The sequence below is a fragment of the Octodon degus genome, unplaced genomic scaffold (genome assembly GCF_000260255.1).
Source record: "Octodon degus isolate 3935 unplaced genomic scaffold, OctDeg1.0 scaffold00035, whole genome shotgun sequence".
Classification (NCBI taxonomy): domain Eukaryota; kingdom Metazoa; phylum Chordata; class Mammalia; order Rodentia; family Octodontidae; genus Octodon; species Octodon degus.
This window is the reverse complement of record NW_004524611.1, coordinates 6,815,914-6,835,276: the sequence shown is the minus strand read 5'-3', so window position 1 is coordinate 6,835,276 and position 19,363 is coordinate 6,815,914. Positions and strand designations below refer to the sequence as shown.

Here is a 19,363-nt window from a genome sequence, read left to right as displayed (position 1 = left end):
CTCCAACTGATCGATTAGGTCACCAGTTTACACAGAGCGTGGGGCCCAGGTTGTCAGCAACCGAGCTAATCTGTTAGGGGTGAGGGGACCGCGTCGCTTAGCCGCAGCTGGCATCGGCCAAAGGTAAATGTCTGGGACTTCAGTCTGTTCCTTGCAGTCGACGTAAAAGTAGCTGGGCAAGTGACATCTAGGAAGGGGGGGGGGGTACCAGGGAGGGATGGGGGAGGAGAGAGAGGAAGGAGGAGGAGGAAGGGGAAGATGAAAGAAAGGTGCGGACTCATCGTCATTTGTGCTGTTTTGTGCGTGTGTCCAACCCCCGCAGTCGAACCCAGGGTCCGGGGTGCGATCCGAGCCACCTGCTGCAGAGACACGTGCCCTGGGAGTAGGTTTTGAAATTCCCCTAGGATCTGTGTGTTCTTACAAGAGCGTGAAGTCAAAGGTGATTTCATAAAAAGATCCCAAGGGACTTGGTCGATTGCAAAATCAACGAGCAGAGGTCCGGGTTTCTCTCGCCTCCACCCGGGCGCGGCAGTGGGCGTGGCTTCTGGAGGTCCGCGAGCGCTGCGCCCCGCCCCCTCTGCCGAGAGGAGGCGCCCGCCGCGCCGCCGGAGAGGAGGCGGAGGCGGCTCTGGGCCGCCCCGGGGCGAGGCCAAGCCTTCCTCCGGGCCGGCTCTGCAGAGTTGAGGCTGGTGTCTGCAGTTTAAAAGAAAGGCACATGCAAAGCTGCTCGGAAAGCGCCCCACGTATCTGCAGATCTCGCTCCAGAGCCGGGTGAGGGCTCTGGCGCCGGCCCAGGTCCCCTGCTCCAGCTCCGCGCCGCCGCGGGCCGTGCACAAGGGAAAGTCGCAGCCGCGGGCCACGGTAAGTCACGGCCACTCGCGTCGCGAGCGCCCACCCATTTGCCCAGCCTCGGGTCGGACCTCTCCGCTGCAACGCTCGTGTCTCCTGGCTGGGATTGGTAAATCGCTCCCTGGGAGTAACAGGCTTTTCGTTAGCTTAGTTTTGGAGAGCTTCGCTGGCTTTATGCTTCCAGGGCAGGTTCGCAAACAGCATGAATGAATGATGCAACATCGCCAGGGGGAACGTCAGTACCACCGCCGTAGCCGAGGCTCTGACTTCGTCATCTCTAGAAGTAACATTTTGAACAAACACCTGCTATGCTGTTCTGAAGACAGCTTCAATCGGAAACTAAGTCCTTCCTTCCTTGATTTTTGTACTTTTTATTTGTATATGATTTGCGTGTTATAGTTGCACTTCGAATATTTGGCGACTAGAGTTGTGAGGGTCAAGGGAGAAAATAAATTCCGTGATTTCATTGTTTTGGTAAGATTGCTGGGTAGGTTTTTACTATGATGAGGCTGTCACTTTCATAATGGTGGTGAAATAGAACTAGTTAGGACTTGAACATTTTTCAAAGAATTTGACACACGCCTTTTTTTTTTTTTTTTTTTTTTCCTTTCCAGTACTTGGGGTTAAACCCAGGGCCTTTGAACTGAGCTACGTTCTTAGCCTTTTTTTTTTTTTTTTTCATTTTTAATTTGGAGATGGGGGTCTCCTCAAATTACTAAGCTGCTAAGGCTGGCCTCGAACTTGCAACGCTCATCGCGCTGTCCTGGCAACATGGCAGCACAGTGAGGCCTGACTCAAGAAATTAAAAAGAGGGCTGCGGACAAAGCTCAGTGCTAAAGCCCTGTGTTCAATCCCCGATACTGAAAAAAAGTTTTTTTTTTTTTTTTTTTTTTTTTGGTGGAACCAGGGATTGAACTCAGGCCCTTGCGGTTCTGGCAAGCGCATATTCCACTGAGCCATCTCCCCAGCCCCTTGAAAAAAAGTTTTTAAACCAGTGTATTTTGTGTTTTGTTTTTCTGAGACTGGGTCTGGCTGTATACGTCAGGCTGGCCTTAAATTCACTGTGTAGCCCAGGCTGGCCTCGAACTTATAGTCATGTTCCTGCCTCATAAACCAATATGTTATTCATGTATAATTTAATGCAAAAAGATGCACCTAGTTTTTACTTTTGGAGTCCAGTCTGTCTTTGTTATTTTTCTTCTCTGTGCCCGTTGTGTTTCACTTAGGAAAATTTTTTCCACCTTAAGGTTGTTGTAGTAACTGTGTATTGCTGTATAACAAATTATCCTCAGATGGAGTCACTGACAACCAAATACACTTACTTTCCTACAGTTTCTGTGCCTCAGAACCCCCTCACCCACTCAGGTGGGAGCCACTCACCAGGGTGGTATCTCCAGACGTTCCCATTGGTGGAAGCAGACTCATCTCACTGCGTGGGTGGACAGATGGCTTCCTGGCTTACTTCTGTGGTTCTTGGCCTGATGCAGCTTCCCAAGGACTGCTGGACTCAAGACCTCAGCTCCCTGCTGGCTTGACTGGCAGCCCTTAGTTTCTGGTAGTTGTGATAGGTGAAACTTTCCATAGGCCACCTCATACCATGGTAGCTGCTGTACCTTAGAGCAAGAGGCCCTGAACTGACTGTGTAGCCCAGCCTGACCTGGGACTCATAGCAATCCTCCTGCCTCAGCCTCCCAAGTGCTGGGATTAACATCCAATTTTATTTATTTATTTATTTATTTATTTATTTTGTATTTTTTAGGGAAGGGTCTATAGGGTGTTCAGGGTCTCAGTACTAGATTGGATGCTTAGTGATCCGCCTGTTTACAGCTTCCCAAGAGCTGGGATTACAGGTGCATGCCACCACGCCCAGTCTCTAACAGTAAATTTTAAAATAGTACTGGGGATTGAATCCAGGGCTCATTCATGCTACACAGGTGCTCTGCCTCAGAGCTGCATCCTCAGTCCTTTTAAAATTTGTTTTGCTGTTGAAATAGGGTCTTGATAAGTTGTCAAGGATAGCCATAAAGTTGTGATCCTCCTGCTTCAGCCTCCCTAAGTAGCTGGGATTACATAACCATCACACCCGTCTTTCACAACAAAGTTGAAATAATTACAGATTGAAAGAAGGTTACAGAGATCCACAAGTAAACCCACACCTCCTTCCTCCCCAAGCTCCTTGCTTCGATGGCACCACACCAGGGAGTTCACACTGCACAGCCCACAGGGTTTATCCAGATGTCACTGTAATACATGCACTCTTTTGTGTTACAGTCTAATTTCACAAGGGACAGCCTACACTGAGAGTCACTATTCCAGTCCACAGTGAAGATGTGGCAATCACAGATGGCTCAAAGGGAGCCTTTTAGAAGTCACCGATCGTTAGGAATTTTTCCACCTATATTTTATTTTATTTTGAGACAGGGTCTCTCTGCAGCTCAGGCTGGGCTTGAAGTCATCATGATCCTCAGCCTCAGCCTCCCGAGTGCTGGATCACGGGTGTGCGCCACCATACCCAGCTCCCCTATGTTTCAGGAATTTCGTAGCTTGAGCTTTTGTGTTTAGGGATGTGATTCATTTCAAGTTCATTTTTGTTATTGGACTGCAGGTCAGGGAACAATATACATTTCAAGATTTATTACACTGCCAGGTAGATTTCTGTAATTATCTCTTTCTTTTTCTTTCTGCATTTGGACTTGTAGTGATCCTCCTGTTTTCAGCCTCCCCAGCGCGGGATTACAGGCGTGCACCACCGTGCCAGGTCTCAGTGGCTGGCTTAGTGCGCCCGGGGCGGGGCCGGCGTAGCACGTGGTGCCCGGATCAGACCCAGGTGTGTGCCGAAGCAGGAGCTTAGTCTGCTGAGCTATCTCACTGGCCCTAGTCCTGTCCTTTACAAGTGGGTCAAACAAAACAGCAAGGACTTCTTAACTTTTCATATGATTTAACACATGCCCAATTAAAAAAAGGTCAACTAGCAATCAGTGTGGGTATTCCCAATTAGAGAACAGAAATAGGGTAGGTGTTTGTTACTGTACAGTTCTTTAAGATGTAAATGGTATCAAAGGAAAAAGTAAACTATATTAAAGAGGTACAGTAAATTAGCTGGTCATGATGCTGCACAGCTATAATCCAAGCACTTTGGGGGGCTGAGGCAGGAGAATCCCAAGTTCAAGCCCAGGCTGGGCAACTTAGTGAGACCCTGTCTCAAAATAAACATTTAAAAAGGGCTGGACAGGTAGCTTGGTGCAAAAGCTGTGGGTTCAATTTCAGTGCTAAAAAGAAGGGGAGTGGGAACTGACCGTGGTTTCCAGGGAGGCCACGGCCGCACCTCTGCTGCCCCTGGGGGGCAGAGTACCATCTATGCCCAGTGGGGTGTGGAGAAGAGCGCCTGACTTGCCTCCGTCTGTGCTTCAAGGGCACTCTGTACTTGCTGGTGTGTGAGAAGGTCAGGGACAGATGTGTGCTCCAGGTTCGTGGCCCTGTTGCTCCATCCTGGCTCTCTTTGTCTTTTGATCTTCATTTGCTTTTTTCTGGTCTTAACCATTTTCTAAAATGCTTCCCTCTTTCTGAGATTTAGGATCTTTATCCACTTATTTATTTTTTGCGGTATTGGGGATTGAACTCAGAGCCTTGCGCCTGTCAGGCAGGCGCTTATTCTACTGGGCTATCTCCCTTCACTTACATTTGCAGTTTTTAAAATTGTTGTTTTAGTTTCTTTTTGCACTGGGGATAAAAGTAGCTACATCCTTGCTACTTTTATTTTTTATTTTGAGATAGGCCCTCACTAAGTTGCTCAGGCTGGCCTCCAATTTACCACCTTCCTGCCTCAGCCTCCCAAGTAGCTGGGTTATAGGCATGTGTCATCATATTTTTGCTTTTTTTTTCTTTTTGAGACAGGGGCTCACTGTGCAGTTCAGGCTGGCCTTGACCTTACTTTGTAGCCCAGGCTGACCCTGAACTTATAATGATCCTCCTGCCTCAGCCTCCCAAGTTCTAGGATTACAGGTGTGTGCCACTGCACTCAGCTACCCCTTGCTCTGTATTTTCAATTTTATCAATGAAGATTATAACTCAAAAGTTGTTTGCTCTGTCCCCTTATTGCTGGGAAGCAGCATTTTTTTTCTGATTCCTCTTTGAATGCTCTTAACTTTGCTCCTTAATTTATTTTTCAGTTTTGGGACCACACCCAGGCCTTGCACTTGCTAGGCAAGCGTTTCATTGTTGCACTATACCCCAGCTCTTTCCCCTTATTTTGAAAACAGCAGAGACCGCGTGAGGCGTCTGTAGTGTCCCCGCCCGGCTTCTTTGTGTGTCTGCATGGTATTTCCCAGGGGGCGCGCTTTCCCCTGCCTCACAGGTGGAGGTGAGCTCCTGGTAGGCCGGACCCTTCTGTAGGATCGAAGTCAGAGAAGTGCTTCCCAGCGGAAGCAGCATCAGCAATCTCCGCATTGGAACAGTTTTTGTAGCAGTCCTTCTAGGAGGGGCAGCGGACCTGGCAGTCCCGACTTCTTGTCCTTGCCTGGACCTTGATGTCTGTCTCCTCCTCCTTGCTTTCTAGGCTCTTGCACAACCCACAGATTGTTCTTAAAGGAACCAGTAGTCACAACTGTGTATGCTGTGCTTCTTTGCCTCAGCAAAGGAACAAGAAGATAAGAGCATCGTCTCCTAGGAAGCCGGCGCTGGAGAACAGTGAGTCCTTGATGTTTTGTATTTGGTGGTCTATTAGCAGTTTACTTGTCACTCAAGTGAAAAAAAAAATTGCTGTAATAAGCCCAGTACTCAGGAGGCTGAGGCAGGAAAATTGCTGTAAATTCAAGGCCAACCTGGGTTACATAGTGAGACTGTCTAAAAAAAAATTGCTGTAAAATGTGATACACATGTACAACCTCAGGTTGCCTAGAGAGTGGTTTCTTTCTTTTTTTTTTTTTTTAAATATTTATTTATTTATTTATTTATTTATTTATTTATTTATTTACGTGTGTGTGCGTGTGATTTATTGTCTGTGTGGCCAGCTCAGCCCACCAGGGGGCGGGGCTGGCTGGCATGTGGTGCTGGGGGATTGAACCGCGGTCTCTGTGCTTTGCTAAGCTTGTTCTAAGTAGGTGCTTTAGACCACTGAGCCATCTCACCAGTCTCGAGAGTGGTTTCTTTAATCATAAACTACAGCCTTAGTGCAGAGGGAGCCCAGCCTTGCAGGCAGGAGGCTCTGATCCTGATCCAGAAGGTTCTCAGGCTTATTGTGTACTGTTGGGGCTGGGGTGCTCCTAGGCTCGGCCTGCTACCAAAGCCAGGTAAACTTTGTTCTCTCTGTTGAGCTTAAGCCTTGACACTGTGTTGTTTGTTATATGTTCTTGTATGGGTAGGGGTAAGAGGTTAGTTCCAATAAAAGGAAAGGGAACTCATCTGATCTTGGGCACCTCTCATAAGAAACTAGATGAACAATTTGGTGGGCAGGGGATAGAACTCATTGGCACAGTGCCCACCTGGCAAGCATGAGATTGTGAGCTTGATTTCCAAGATTAAGTGAAAGTTGGACCCCCTGTGGCTGGCCCAGAAGGAAAACTTGGGTTTTTTGTTTTGTTTTGTTTGAGACAGTCTTGCTATATAGTTCAGGCTGGCCTGGACTCACTGTGTAGCCCCTGGCTGGCCCTAAATGTACAGCGATCTTCTTGCCTCAACCTCTCCAGTGCTGATAGGCATGTGGCTCACAAAATCTGGTTTTGTACTTTGGAGCTAGGATAAGAAATGCTTGTCAGCATAGTTTCTTTTCTTCTTCTTTTAATCTGTTGGACCAGCTGGGAGCCAGGGAGCTGGAGTCCTGCCCCCAGCCACAGGGGCCTGCACTGGGGCTGGCCTGTGTGTGACCTCCCACCGGCCCCAGCCCTTTCCTCCCACCCTCTCCCAGTCCTGTCCTTTCCTTCCCCTCCGAGCAGGACAGGAAGGATCCAGAGTCCATTCCAGCAATGATTTTTCTTTGTGTGACATTCTAATGTACACAGCTGACTTAGGCAGCTGCACTTACCAGACAGTCTCCCCCAGCCCATGAACATTTTGAATATTCGAGTGTGTGAGTCAGAGCTGCCAAAGACAGGAGAAAGAGGAACCTGCGGTGAGCAAGGAAGGACACAAGATTTTCAAGAGCACATCATGGTCCCAGAATTCCGCTTGGAGTCCTGGAGTGACTTCCCTGAAATTCAGTATAAGCTTTGTCCCAGGGGCCAGGGAGATGGTTCAGTGGAATAAGCGCTTCCCTGGCAAGTGCAAGGGCCTGAGTTCAATCCCTGGTTCCAAAGGGAAAAACAAAAAAGCTTTGTCCCAAAAACCCTGTTTTTCTGCATCTTTGGGGTCTCCTGCAACCCAGGAGGTTGTGTCCGCCACTCCGGATCCTAAGCCAGGCTTTGTGTTAAGCTACAGGTTTGGACATCATTCTTGCCTTATTTGAGGAAATGTACATTTTCAGGGTCACAGCCACAGCTGGGATGTTCTTGTCTAAGCTATTACTGGTATGAGTGGTGGGAAAGAACCACAGCTACCTGGGTCTTCAAACGTGAGCAATAATTATTGTTTTGATTATATTCTCAATCTCTCTCTCTCTCTCTCTCTCTCTCTCTCTCTCTGTTGATGCTACTGGGACTTGAACCAGGGTCTTTGTACTGAGCTATATCCCCCTTTTCTTCTTTTTGGTTTGTTTTACACAGAGTCTCCCTACATCACTAAACTGGGGCCAGGAAGATGGCTCAGTTGAATAAGCGCTTACCTGGCAAGCACAATGGCCTGAGTTCAATCCCTGGTTCCACAAAAAACAAAAAACAAAACAAAACAAAAAAACCCCTACATCACTAAATTGCTCAACTTTTACTCCTCCTGCCTCAGCCTCTCAGAGTTCTGGGATTACAGGTGTGCCGCCATGTACCCTGCTACCTTTATCTGATTGTCTTAACAGGACTGGGGCCTCCTGAAGACCCTGCTCCACTGTCCTCGCTCAGGCCCTGGCCAGGTTCTGGGGCCTGTGTTGTCCTTTTCCTAGTGCTGAGATTTGGGTGCTTGTTGAAGAGCACCACCCTTTGTTAGTTCTCCCTTTCGCCTCCTACACACTCCCAGAATGCTCCGCGGCCTTCCCTGCATCTCACTGAGCTCCCCACACGAGGCGTGTGAGCTCACCTGTGGCCCACTGCCCCTGCCTGGTGGACCCAGTGCTTCTCAGAGGCCTGGCTGGGAGCCTCAAGTTGGCTCCGCCTCTGGACCAGTGCCACATGGCTGCGGGCACGATGGCTCCCTGGGTCCTGGCTCCATGGGAACTGAGGTTTATGAAACCCGTTTTCCTCTACTGCCTCCCGAACAATGCCGACTCTTGGGGAATAGTCACCCACGCGTGCATGCAGCTGGCACGGTTTCCATCTGAACTCCTGAGAGAATGCTGACATGTCCTGAGTCCGGTGCTTAAAAAAGTACAAGAACAAACCAAAAATGAGTAAGGAGTAATATTCTAAGGGGGTTAGTGTCAATGTCTTTTGCTGTAATAATTTTTTAAAACATCTACCATATTTTTTATCATACCTTGTACATACAGAAAATGAGAATAGAATTAAAGAAATGAGGAAGGGAGCTGGGCATGGTGGGGCGCGCCTGTAATCCCAGTACTAAGGAGGCTGAGGGGAGAGGATCACCTCAAGTTGGAGGCCAGCCTGGGCTATGTGGTGACACACTGTCTCAGGAAAAAAAGAAGAAAAAGAAAGATATAGCACTGATTGTGATGGAAGGGGTAGAGTACATGGGGAGTCCTGTGTTTATTCTCTCATTCTGTATGCATTTGAAGTTTTCCACAGTAAACATTAGAAAATGGTTACTATGAAGATGTCACTATGCTACTCACAATTATACCTTTTTTATTCTTCAACTGCCTGTACTCAATTAAACAGAATCGTGTCAAGTTGCCCAGGCCAGGCTAGCATTGTGATCCTCCCGTCTCAGCCTCCTGGAGTGCTGGGATTACAGTCAGGCACCACTGTACCCGCCTTATTTCAGGTCTTCTGGGTCACATGGTCTCAGGTGTTGAAGTGCGAAAGCTGAATGTAAGGAAATAGACATATAAACATGGTCCCGTTCTGGTACAGGTTATTTGTGGATAGTGAAATTTGAATTCCATGGACTTAAAAAAAACCAAACTGTTTAAAATGGAAAAATCCAACCAGTTTTGTATGGTGCCCATGCCTATAATCCCAGCACTCTGAGAGGCTTAGTCAGGAGGATTGCAAGTTCGAATTCTACAAGTGGGCAAGTTAGCAAAACCCTGTACAGTGGAAAATAACGGCTTACAGGCCTTATGAAGACAAGCGGCCGGCTGGATTGGCATGCGGGCTTAGGCTGTTGGCCTTTGACTTAACAGAGCTTGTTCTTTTCTGGTCAACGCGGGAGTCTCAGATCATTCTGTTAAATGCACTGCTCAGGCAGAAACCAGCCGAGGTGTGGGCTGACTGCCCTGGTTTTAGCCTGGGTCTACTCTGAATCTAGGTTTACCTACCATCTGGGTGGGCCTACACCGGATCTATTAGTGTGTCTGGTGAGCGGCTAGTCTGGGTCACTTTAGGAGTCCTCTCTTCCCAATTCTACTCGTTTTTTGTTATTTTTTTTAAGAAAAATTCAACCTAAATTCTTTCTTTGGTCCCCACCCCCCCCCCTTTTTTTTTTTTTTTGGTATTTAGTACAGGGTGTACAGAGTCCCACTGTGTAGATTGGACTCATAGTAATCCTCCTGTTTACAGCCTCCCAAGTACTGGGATTACAGGCATGCGCCACCACACCCACTCTAAATCACTGGCTCAGCCTGGGGCAGGACCCACATGGCAGGCCAGGCCAGGGGATCAAACTCCCGGCCCCTGCCTAAGTAGGTGATTTTATTCGCTGAGCTATTTGGCCGGCCTAATTTTTTTTTTAAGGGGAGATCTATATTTTCTTTCTTTCTTTTTTTTTAATCATTTTTTTTTCAAATTATATGGTTATATTCAAATACATTTTTTTAAAATTTATTTTATTTATTTATTGTGTGTGTGTGCGGCCAGCTCAGCCCACCAGGGGGCGGGGCTGGCTATGTGGTGTTGGGGATTGAACCGCGGTCCCTGTGCTTTTGTTTAGCTTAGCTTGTTCTAAGTAGGTGCCTTAGACCACTGAGCCATCTCACCAGCCCCAGGAATTTTTTTTTTTTTTTTTTGCAGAACCGGGGATTGAACTCAGATGCTTGTGCTTGCCAGGGAAGCGCTTATTCCACTGAGCCATCTCCCCGGCCCCTATATTTTCTTTTTAATTTATTTATGTGTGTGTGGCCAGCTCAGCCCACCAGGGGGCGGGGCTGGCTGGCATGTGGCGCTGGGGGATTGAACCGCGGCCCCTGTGCTTTGCTAAGCTTGTTCTAAATAGGTACTTTAGACCACTGAGCCATTTCACCAGCCCCTCATTTTTCACTATTCTTGTTTCGTTCTGTTTTTGGTGCTGAGGACTGAACCCAGGGCTTCCAGATTGCTAGGCAAGTGTTCTACTTCTGAGCCAAATCCTTAGCCCTCTCTTCATTTTTCTTTTATCTTTTATTTACAAGCTCGCACTCTTGGTGATCCTCCTGTCTCAGCCTCCCCAGTTCTGGCATTACAGGTGTGTACCACCATGCCAGGTTTCAGTGGCCAGCTCGGCACTGGGCCAGCACAGCATGCGGTACTGGAGATGGAACCTGGGACCTTGAGTTTGCCGGGCAGACACTTAGTCCTTCAAGCTATCTCCCCTGCACCCAAATTCTTTTCAAAGCTCTTGCCTTCCTTCTGCAGCAGCACACCTCCCTAAATTCCTTCCTTTGACCTTCTCATTTCTGTTTTGCTTTTTTTTTTTTTTGCAGTCAGGGTCTGCTCCTGTGGAGCTCAGGCTGGCCCAGAATGTCAAGGGGTCCTGCCTCAGCCTCCCAAGTGCTGCAGCCCAGCCCATTGTTTTGCCCCTTTACAAACCCTGCTCTCTTCGTCTGGTAGGGGGAGACTCTTGCAAGCATGGTTTCCCACTTGGAGCTGAGGACGCTGTTCTGTGCGGCGGACGCTGTGTGCTTCGATGTGGACAGCACAGTGATCCGGGAAGAGGGCATCGATGAGCTGGCCAAGTTCTGCGGCGTGGAAGACGCCGTGTCGGAAATGTAAGGATGGCTCGGTGGGAGGAGGCGGGTGTGGGGCGCAAGTGGGCGCGGGCTCTTGCTCCTCCATGCCCGCTGGCCTGCCTGTGCCCCCAACCCATCCCACGCAGTAACACCTGAGACAAGTGGGGGGCACAGCAGTCCCCGCAGGCAGATGGGCGCAGGGGTGGGGGTGGGGATGTTTAGCTTGGTCGCGAAAAGGAAGGCAGCTCTGGGGGCCTGGGATTGTGAGGCCTCTTCAGGTCACCTGAAGGCCAGATTGGGGCCAGAGGCTCTTGAGATCCTGGGTCAGAGTCCCTCCCTCCCTCCTTTTTTCGAGACAGAGTTTCACTATGTAGTCTAGGTTGATCCTGAACTCACTATGTAGCTCGGGCTGGCCTTGAGCTCTCGGCGATCCTCTTGCCTCAGCCTCTTGAGCATGGGATACCAGGCGTGCGTCTCCGCACCTGGCAAGATTCCTCCCTCCTTTTTGCCCTACTCTGCAGTAGCAGTGCCTTCCTGCGCTGCCACCTGTCATGAGGGCACAGACTGTGCTGAGGTGCACTGGATGTGACAGTGGCCGGCCTTCGGGCCCCTTGTTGGCTTAGGAGAGCTCCTAGCTTCCGGGCAGGGGGTCCCCGTGCTGGGCAGCATGGCTTCCTGTGGTTACCAGAGGCCTGGGCCTTCCTCCCTGAGCTGCACAGTGAGAACCATGTCAACGGGCTGTGGCAGCTTCTTGCTCTGGCGGGACCTTGGGACCAAGCTGCCCAGGGACTGACTCTGGTTCTGCCCTAGGACACGGCGTGCCATGGGCGGGGCAGTCCCCTTCCAAGTGGCACTGGCTGAGCGCCTGGCACTGATCCGGCCATCCAGGGAGCAGGTGCAGAGACTGCTGGCTGAGCACCCGCCACACCTGACCCCTGGTGTGAGGTAAGGCAACCAGGCTCCCCATCCTGGTGTCCTGGGGTCCGCCACGCGGGCCACTGTGCCACGCAGTTCCCTCTGCTGGCATTGGTCCTGCCCAGTTGGCCCTCCTCTCTCCCGGAGGCCCTGAGATTTCCTGGGTTTATTTGAATTTAATTTGATTTCAATTTTGAAACAGAGTTTCACTAAGTTATCCAGGCTAATCTGGAAGTTGTGATCTTCCTGCCTCAGCCTCCTATAGTTCTAGGGTAACAGCAGAGCACCCCGCCCTCCTGGGTATCTTTAACTCATATCTTTCTGGGTTTGTGGCAGAAGAAAATTGTGTAATAAGCAGAAAAGTACCACCCACTCATTTCTTTTCCCTTTTTTGGTACTAGGAATCAAACTCGGGGCCTTGCACATGCCAGGCAGGTGCTGTACCGCTGAGCTTTATCCCCGGCCCTTCACTGTTGATTTCTGAGTGTGTTTAAAGAAAACATAAAACATGAATTAGCCACATTAGTATCTTGTCTGATACAGCTGATGAATGCATGCAGGAGAAAGGATATTTTTCAGTTCTTCCTGTTGTTTATACTAATCCAGCTTGAGTTTTGCATTTCCTATTGCAGGGAGCTGATAAGTCGCCTGCAGGAGCGCGGGGTTCAGGTTTTTCTCATCTCTGGTGGCTTTAGGAGTATTGTAGAGCACGTCGCCTCCAAGCTCAATATCCCAGCAGCCAATGTGTTTGCCAATAGGCTGAAGTTCTACTTTAACGGTAAGACTGGACGGGAACGTGTCCCTTTTCTGTCACACCTGTTGCTCCTTGAGCTGGGCCATGGCTGTTCAGGTCATTATCACATTGCTGGACTGAGGGGTGCTGTGGCTTGGAAGCTTTTGCTGTACAACTGCCTTAGCTCAGAACCTGTCCTAGCTTTAGCGTCCACGTATTCATCTGTCCGTACATAAATGAATTTAAGCGAGGCATGGTGGCATGTACGCCTGTCATCCTAGCACCCGGCAGGCTGAGGCAGGAGGATTGCCAAGAGTTTGAGGCCAGAATGGGCTACATAGTGAGACCCTGTCTCAGAAAACAAAGAGAAAATTGAAAATAAATTGAAATTTCCTTTTCAGTGAAATGATATGTAAACATAGTACATTTGGGGCCGGGGAGATGGCTCAGTAGGATAAGCACTTGACTGGCAAACGCAAGGATGTGAGTTCAATCCCTGGTTCCGCCGAAAAAACCCCAAACATAGTACATTTAATCTAGTTTACTGTTTTGGGGTATGTTGCTGCCTCAGCAAGGTTTTGAAACACTGCACAGGACCTTAGAGGAGGCCTCTGATTGAGCCTGCAGTGTCACGAGCCCATAGAGCCCCTGGCCAAAGGCCTCTGTAGTAGAAAGCAGGGCTTACTTACCTGGGTAGAAGGGGGCCTGGGTTCGGAGACCTTCCTGGGGACCGTTTGGAGCCTGCCTACTCAGTGACATTTACGCATGGATGTCACGTAGGCGTCAAGCTGGCCCCCTTGGTGACCTTGTGCGCATGGTGACACTGTTCTAAATACTCCTTCCAGGTGAATATGCGGGTTTTGATGAGACACAGCCAACCGCAGAATCTGGTGGGAAAGGAAAAGTAATAAAATTTTTAAAGGAAAAATTTCATTTTAAGAACATAGTGATGGTTGGAGATGGCGCTACAGACATGGAAGCCTGCCCACCTGCGGTATGTATCAAGGGGACGCCTTCTCTTCTGGTCGGAATTTTGTTTAAGGCAGCTGACTTAGAACCCTGTGAAGTTTATAGAAGTTAAACAAAAATAGCTAAGATTATTATAAAGCAAAGTAAAAACACAAAACAGCTAAGACAATCTCCTTATGTCAATTGACTTTTTTAAACCTAAGATTGATTGATTGATTGATTGATTGATCTGAGACAGGGTCTTGCTATGTAGTTCATGCTGGCCTTGTGCTCACTTTGTAGCCCAGGCTGTCCTCTGAACTCGCAGTGATCCTCAGCCTCTCAAGTGCTGGGATTATAGACGTGCACACCAACACACCCAGCTAAACCTAAGAAAATGTATGGATAAGGAACCACTACTATTACTTTTTTTTTTTTTTTTTTTTTTGTGACAGAGTCTCGTTATGCAGTTGAGTCTGGCCTTTAGCTTACTTTATAGCCCAAGCTAGTCTCAAACTCACAATAATCTTCCTGCCTCAGCCTCCCAAGTGTTGAAGAACTACTACTATGAAAACTTTTATTGCTGTGTGGTAGCACACTCTTAAAATCCTAGCACTCAGAGGCTGAGGCAGGAGGATCATGAAGAATTTAAGGTCACCTGAAGTAGCGAGATCCTGTCTCAAAAAACAGAGACTTTTATTGACCTTTTGTCCTGTGGCCCAGGCTGGTCTCAAACTTATAGTCCTCCTGTCTCAGCCGCCTAGAGTACTGGGATGACAGCCATGTGCCACAGTGCCCGGCAAAGAAACCACTATTTAAACAAAAGGTCATTTGCAGGTGTGGTGACCTGCCTGTCCTTCCAGCACTTGGGAGCCTGAGGAAGGTGCATCAGTGTGAGCTGGAGGCCAGCCTCAACCACATGGGGACACCCTGTCTCAAAATAATAATAATAAAAAAGATAACAAAGATAATTGACTAAAGATGAGATCATTTAGTAGAATTAATGATGAGGATGTAACTAGAAATTTTAACCATTAAAGTAGAGACACTGACATTGTCCTCTCCTGCTCTGAACAGGCCAGCAACAGGCTCTGAGCTTTAGAGGTGTGGGTCTCCAGCATCCGTGTCTGTCACTTGCAGGCCCAGCAGGGCTGCCCCGGCTTGCAGGGCTGTCTTTGACACTAACCTGGCCCACACGTGTTCCATGCTGCAGTTTTGAACACAACTTTTACCCCGAAGCAGTTTGATTGTAGAAAGCATCTGTGGAGGTTTTAAGAGGGCCGGGCCACACCGTTCTCTTTCCCCCAAGTTCCCACACTGGGTTCCACAGAGGACTGGCTCACCTTTCTAAGTTTATTCCTTCAAATAAAAATACTGCCCTCCGACTGGGTGTGGTGGCGCACGCCTGCAATCCCAGCACTCGGGCAGCTGCACCTGGAGGATCATTGCACGTTGAGACCAGCCTGGGCTACAAAGTGAGCTCAAGGCCAGCCTGAGCTACACAGCGAGACCCTGTCTCAAAAAGACCAAGAAAACCCCACAAACCAAAAAACAGAAATTGCCCTGACATACTGTTGCGTTTACCAAAAAAAAAAAAACCGTATCCCCTCCTTTTTTTATTTTTTCCTTTCTAGGATGTATTCATTGGATTTGGAGGAAATGTGATCAGGCAACAAGTGAAGGACAATGCCAAATGGTACATCACTGATTTTGTGGAGCTCTTGGGAGCGCTGGAAGAATAATGTACATTTTTGTGCACCTTGTAACAACTTTCGATCATCTTTTAAAAGTTAGAGTGATACTACTGGCTGCATTGCCAAGGAAGATTTGATAAAGTTGATTCTCTATATACTGACATGATAGGTCTCCTCGGAGATGGTGGGGTTTTAAAAAAATAGTTCAATATTTTATTATGACTGTTAATTACCTGGGGAATTTCATCACCCGAATTCTTACCTTTAACCTTAGCTATATTTTACTTGAAGCCTTTTAAAGGCGTATAATAAACTAAATTTTCACTCTTGGATAGTTGAGTGCTACAGCCTGAAGGGAACACAGGCAATCCTTGATATAGAAAGAAAAGTTTATCTCCATGGTCTGTGGGGTTTGGATTCTGCCTTTCATGCAGGGAACTGTTGGGGGAGGGAGGAGCTGAGATTTCTCGGCATGTTCCTGGACGTGGTGTCCCTGTCCCCCCCAGCCACCTTGGAAGCATCACCACCTGTCCCCAAGGCTCGAGGTCCACAGCACCTCAAGGATGTGGGGGGCTGGGGATGAGGAGGCAGTGGTGGCCAGCTCCAGCTCCCCTGGGGCCTCTGCCTGCCATGGAGCTCCCCTGGCTCTGGGCAACACCTACAGCTGGGTTCCCTCCTGAGCCTGGACTACAGGTATGCGCCTGGTGGCTCGATTCCGATTTTTAGTACTACACATCTGCTGTGCAGGAGGACTCCGTGCCGCAAGGTCCTCCCTGCACCTATAGCACCTTAATTCCTCTCTTCTCCCCTCCCTGCCCCGTCCTCTCTGTAGCCTTGATCCCTCCTCCCATGTGAGCAAGTTCAGGGCTTTTTGAGGCAGGGTTCCACTTTGTAGAGCAGGTTGGCATTGAACTCAGAGGGATCTTCCTGCCTCAACCGTTTCAGTTTTTAAATATCTACTCTCAGTGACAGTTCTGGGGCAGAAGTTCTTTTTTTGCCTTTATAAAAGAAAACGATGGAGCCTTAAAAGTACTGGCCTTGGTGGGAGAGAGTGGGGAGAAAAAAAGTACTGGTGTTTCCAGGTGTGGTGACCAATGTGTTATTCAGTACTCAAAAGGCTGAGGCAGGCCCGCTGCAGGATGGCGTGCACTACGGAACCACTGGCGAAGATCTTTAAAGGAGTTTTAGTAGCTGAACTTATGGGCGTTCTTGGAGCATATTTTTTGTTTAATAAGATGAACACAAGCCAAGATTTTAGGCAAACAATGAGTAAGAAATTTCCTTTCATCTTAGAAGTTTATTACAAATCCATTGAACAGTCTGGCATTTACGGAACCAGAGAGCAAGATCATGAAAAGTGGTTCAGTAGCAAAAATTAGGACCAGTCATCCCGCTCGGCCTCCCACCTGAGCTGCTTGAGACCTGTAAGAGAAGAGGAACACGTCACATGTGGGTGCTGGGGTCCCGCAGGACATCCTGCGGGGGAGCACGAGCTTTAGGCCACCCACAGCCTGCGACTTCCACCCACAGTTGTTGCTCTCTACTTTTACTGTGGGAAAACTAATGTTTTACAAATAAAACGCTTAAGGAAAAAAAAAAAAAAAGGCTGAGGCAGGAGGATCACTGTGAGTTCCAGGTCAGTCCTAACTGCATGGTGAGACTCTCTCTCTCAAAAAAAAAAAAGTTGTGGTCTTAAAAATACAATATTTAAAAAATACAAGTAGAAGATTTTCTAATCACAAAGGCCAGCTCTTTAACAAACTAAGAACTCCCAACAGCATGTAAATCCTGAGCGAACATGTGAATATTGTAGATGACTTGGAAAGACAAACCTACAAAGCTATTCCTGTTTTCTTTTGAACAGTAAGAAAAGAAATGACAGTAGGAGCTGTGAAAGCATGAGATTCTCCCCTCACTGGTGCCCAAAGGGGAAGGAAAAGACGGAGGTTAGCGAGAGTTATTCGGGCACACAGGTGGATAATTTAGGAGAAGAGGCCAGATTGCTGCTTGGGTTTGGGTTTGGGTTTGGTGGTGGGGCGGGGATCAAACACAGCTGCTCTAAATTACGTGAAAACTTTATCATTTAACCAAATACTCCATTAGCTAAGTAAATGAGATGCTCCAATTTCCTTCAAAATTGGTTTCTGAGCTCACCTGCAATCCCAGCCCCCGGGAGGCCAAGGCAGGTGGCTCGGAGGCTCAGCCTGGGCAGCTCAGCCACTGGAGAGACTCAAAATCAAAAGGGAGATCAAAATCAAAAGGGCTGGGGAAAAATTCCGTGTCTGTTGGAGATGCAAAATAAGGCTGGCAGCCATTGAATCACACACAAGCAGCCGTTTCACAGTTGTAAATGCCTCCGGGGCCAGCCGCCTCCCTGGCGCTGTGGGGTCTGCGGGGGTGGGACCCAGGCCTGGGGCTGCAAGACTGTGTGCCCAGTGCCCACCGGCAGGGCTGAGCTGGGAGTGCAGCCTGGCTGCGGCGATGTACGGGGATCACATGGGAGTCATGGTGCGGTGCCACTGGAACTAGCTTGCTTTTCTTTCTTGTCTTTCCCCACCTCCCTCATCCTCTTTCTTTCCTCCCTCCCTCCCTCCTTCCCTCTCTCCAAGGGCCTTCACACTGAACCACTTCTCTACCCCTTTCGAGATTTTGAGACCAGGTCTTCCTAAATCACTGAGCTGCCTACGCTGGTTTTCTGCACCTTCTGCCTCAGCCTCCCAGAGTGCTGGAATTTCAGGTGTGTCCAGCCTCCGTACAATGCACAGCGCCTCTCTGCACGCGAGCCGCGCAGCTCTGAGCAGACTGCCCAAAGCCGCCTGCCATCCTTTGTCAGGTCAGAGGGGTGAGTCTGAAATGTATGAGAAATTTACCAGTTATAGAACTGACAGATGTTTCCAGCTCCTTTGTGTCCCTGCTTTTCTCTCGTGACAAAGGATAAGGTTTTATTCAAAGCCAGCAGCAGAAGCGACAGTGTCCTCTCGTTGCCTCAGTGGCCAACTCCCGTGTTTAGGCCACAAGGACTTTTAGAGCTAGAAACAAGGAGTGTGGTGTAAGGGCCATGGCGTTCACCATGCTGCTGTGTGCCATCTGCGTGTCACCTGAGCTGTGGAGGGTCCCGAGTGGCTGCAGTGTCCCAGGGTGAAGTTCAGAGGCAGCCCATCATCTCTAAAAGATAAACTGTGTACAGTAAGTATGAGTCAGGGACCCACTATGTGGTTCAGGGCGGCCTTGAATTCACAGCAATCCAGAGGGCTGCGATGACAGCCCTGCACCATCAATTCCAGTTCAGTTTTTGAGACTGTACCTGACTAAATTGCCCAGCTGGCCTTCATTCTGCAGTCCTCCTGCCTCAGCTTCCTGAATGGCTGGGGTTTCAGCCGCTGACACAACAGTAAGCCCAATTTCTAAGTGAAAATTCCTGTTCTCAAAAATATTTCCCCCAGATCTGAGTAACTAGGTTACCCTTCCATATGAATTCTGCCATTTTTCTTAAATATATACCCACTTTGTAGCCCAGGCTGGTCTTGAACTCAACAGTGATCCTCTTGCCGCAGCCTCCTGAGTCCTGGGATTACAGGCATGTACCACCACGGCCAGGCAAAGTACTTTCATGTGTGCCTGGCACTGTGCTGGGCTGGGGAGGGAAGGCATGAACAGTCCTTGTTTCTGAGGAGTTGAAGGTGTAGGCACGACTGGGACAGGTGAAGGAAAACTTCTTTTCAGAAGCGCTGAGCAAGGCTTGGCGGCCAGGACACAGGCTCCCAGAAGCGCCACAGCAATCCTGCTGTGAGTGCACAGAGACCCCAAGCACAGAATATGTGAAAATTAGGAGGACTTTATTGACTTTGGTATTTTCTCGGAGGAAACCATTCACGTGTAAAAGGTTAACATCTGATAAGCCTTTTGCACACTTTATTTTACATGTCAATTCCTCAATTTGTGGGGGCAGACGTCATTTTTCAGTTCACGGGCACAAACATGATTATAGTCAGGAGATCGGCACACTAAATTAAAAAGGAAATCGCACAGAGTGAGACAAAGCACGCAGCTCTCTGCTGCTCGGCCCCGCAGCATGCACTGCCCTGCACGAGACCCTGGAGT

General features: G+C 48.7%; 1 protein-coding gene and 1 pseudogene across 3 annotated transcripts; both read left to right on the top strand.

Annotated features, from left to right (window-relative positions):
• On the top strand, positions 1 to 15,594 carry Psph (phosphoserine phosphatase). 3 transcript variants are annotated; one of them, XM_023714544.1, is made up of 7 exons: positions 1 to 123; positions 5,405 to 5,535; positions 10,854 to 11,011; positions 11,783 to 11,917; positions 12,520 to 12,665; positions 13,466 to 13,614; positions 15,203 to 15,594. In XM_023714544.1, the coding sequence occupies exons 3-7, from the start codon at positions 10,872 to 10,874 to the stop codon at positions 15,308 to 15,310; spliced, it is 678 nt and encodes a 225-aa protein (XP_023570312.1). In that variant the 5' UTR covers positions 1 to 123; positions 5,405 to 5,535; positions 10,854 to 10,871; the 3' UTR covers positions 15,311 to 15,594. The 3 variants fall into 3 exon arrangements, with proteins under 3 accessions (XP_023570312.1, XP_023570311.1, XP_004630454.1); XM_023714543.1 differs by lacking the exon at positions 1 to 123 and adding an exon at positions 603 to 861; XM_004630397.2 differs by lacking the exons at positions 1 to 123; positions 5,405 to 5,535 and adding an exon at positions 10,466 to 10,488.
• An 807-nt stretch (positions 15,595 to 16,401) lies between these two features.
• LOC105742090 lies at positions 16,402 to 16,748 on the top strand (annotated as a pseudogene).
• The last annotated feature ends 2,615 nt before the right edge of the window (positions 16,749 to 19,363 follow it).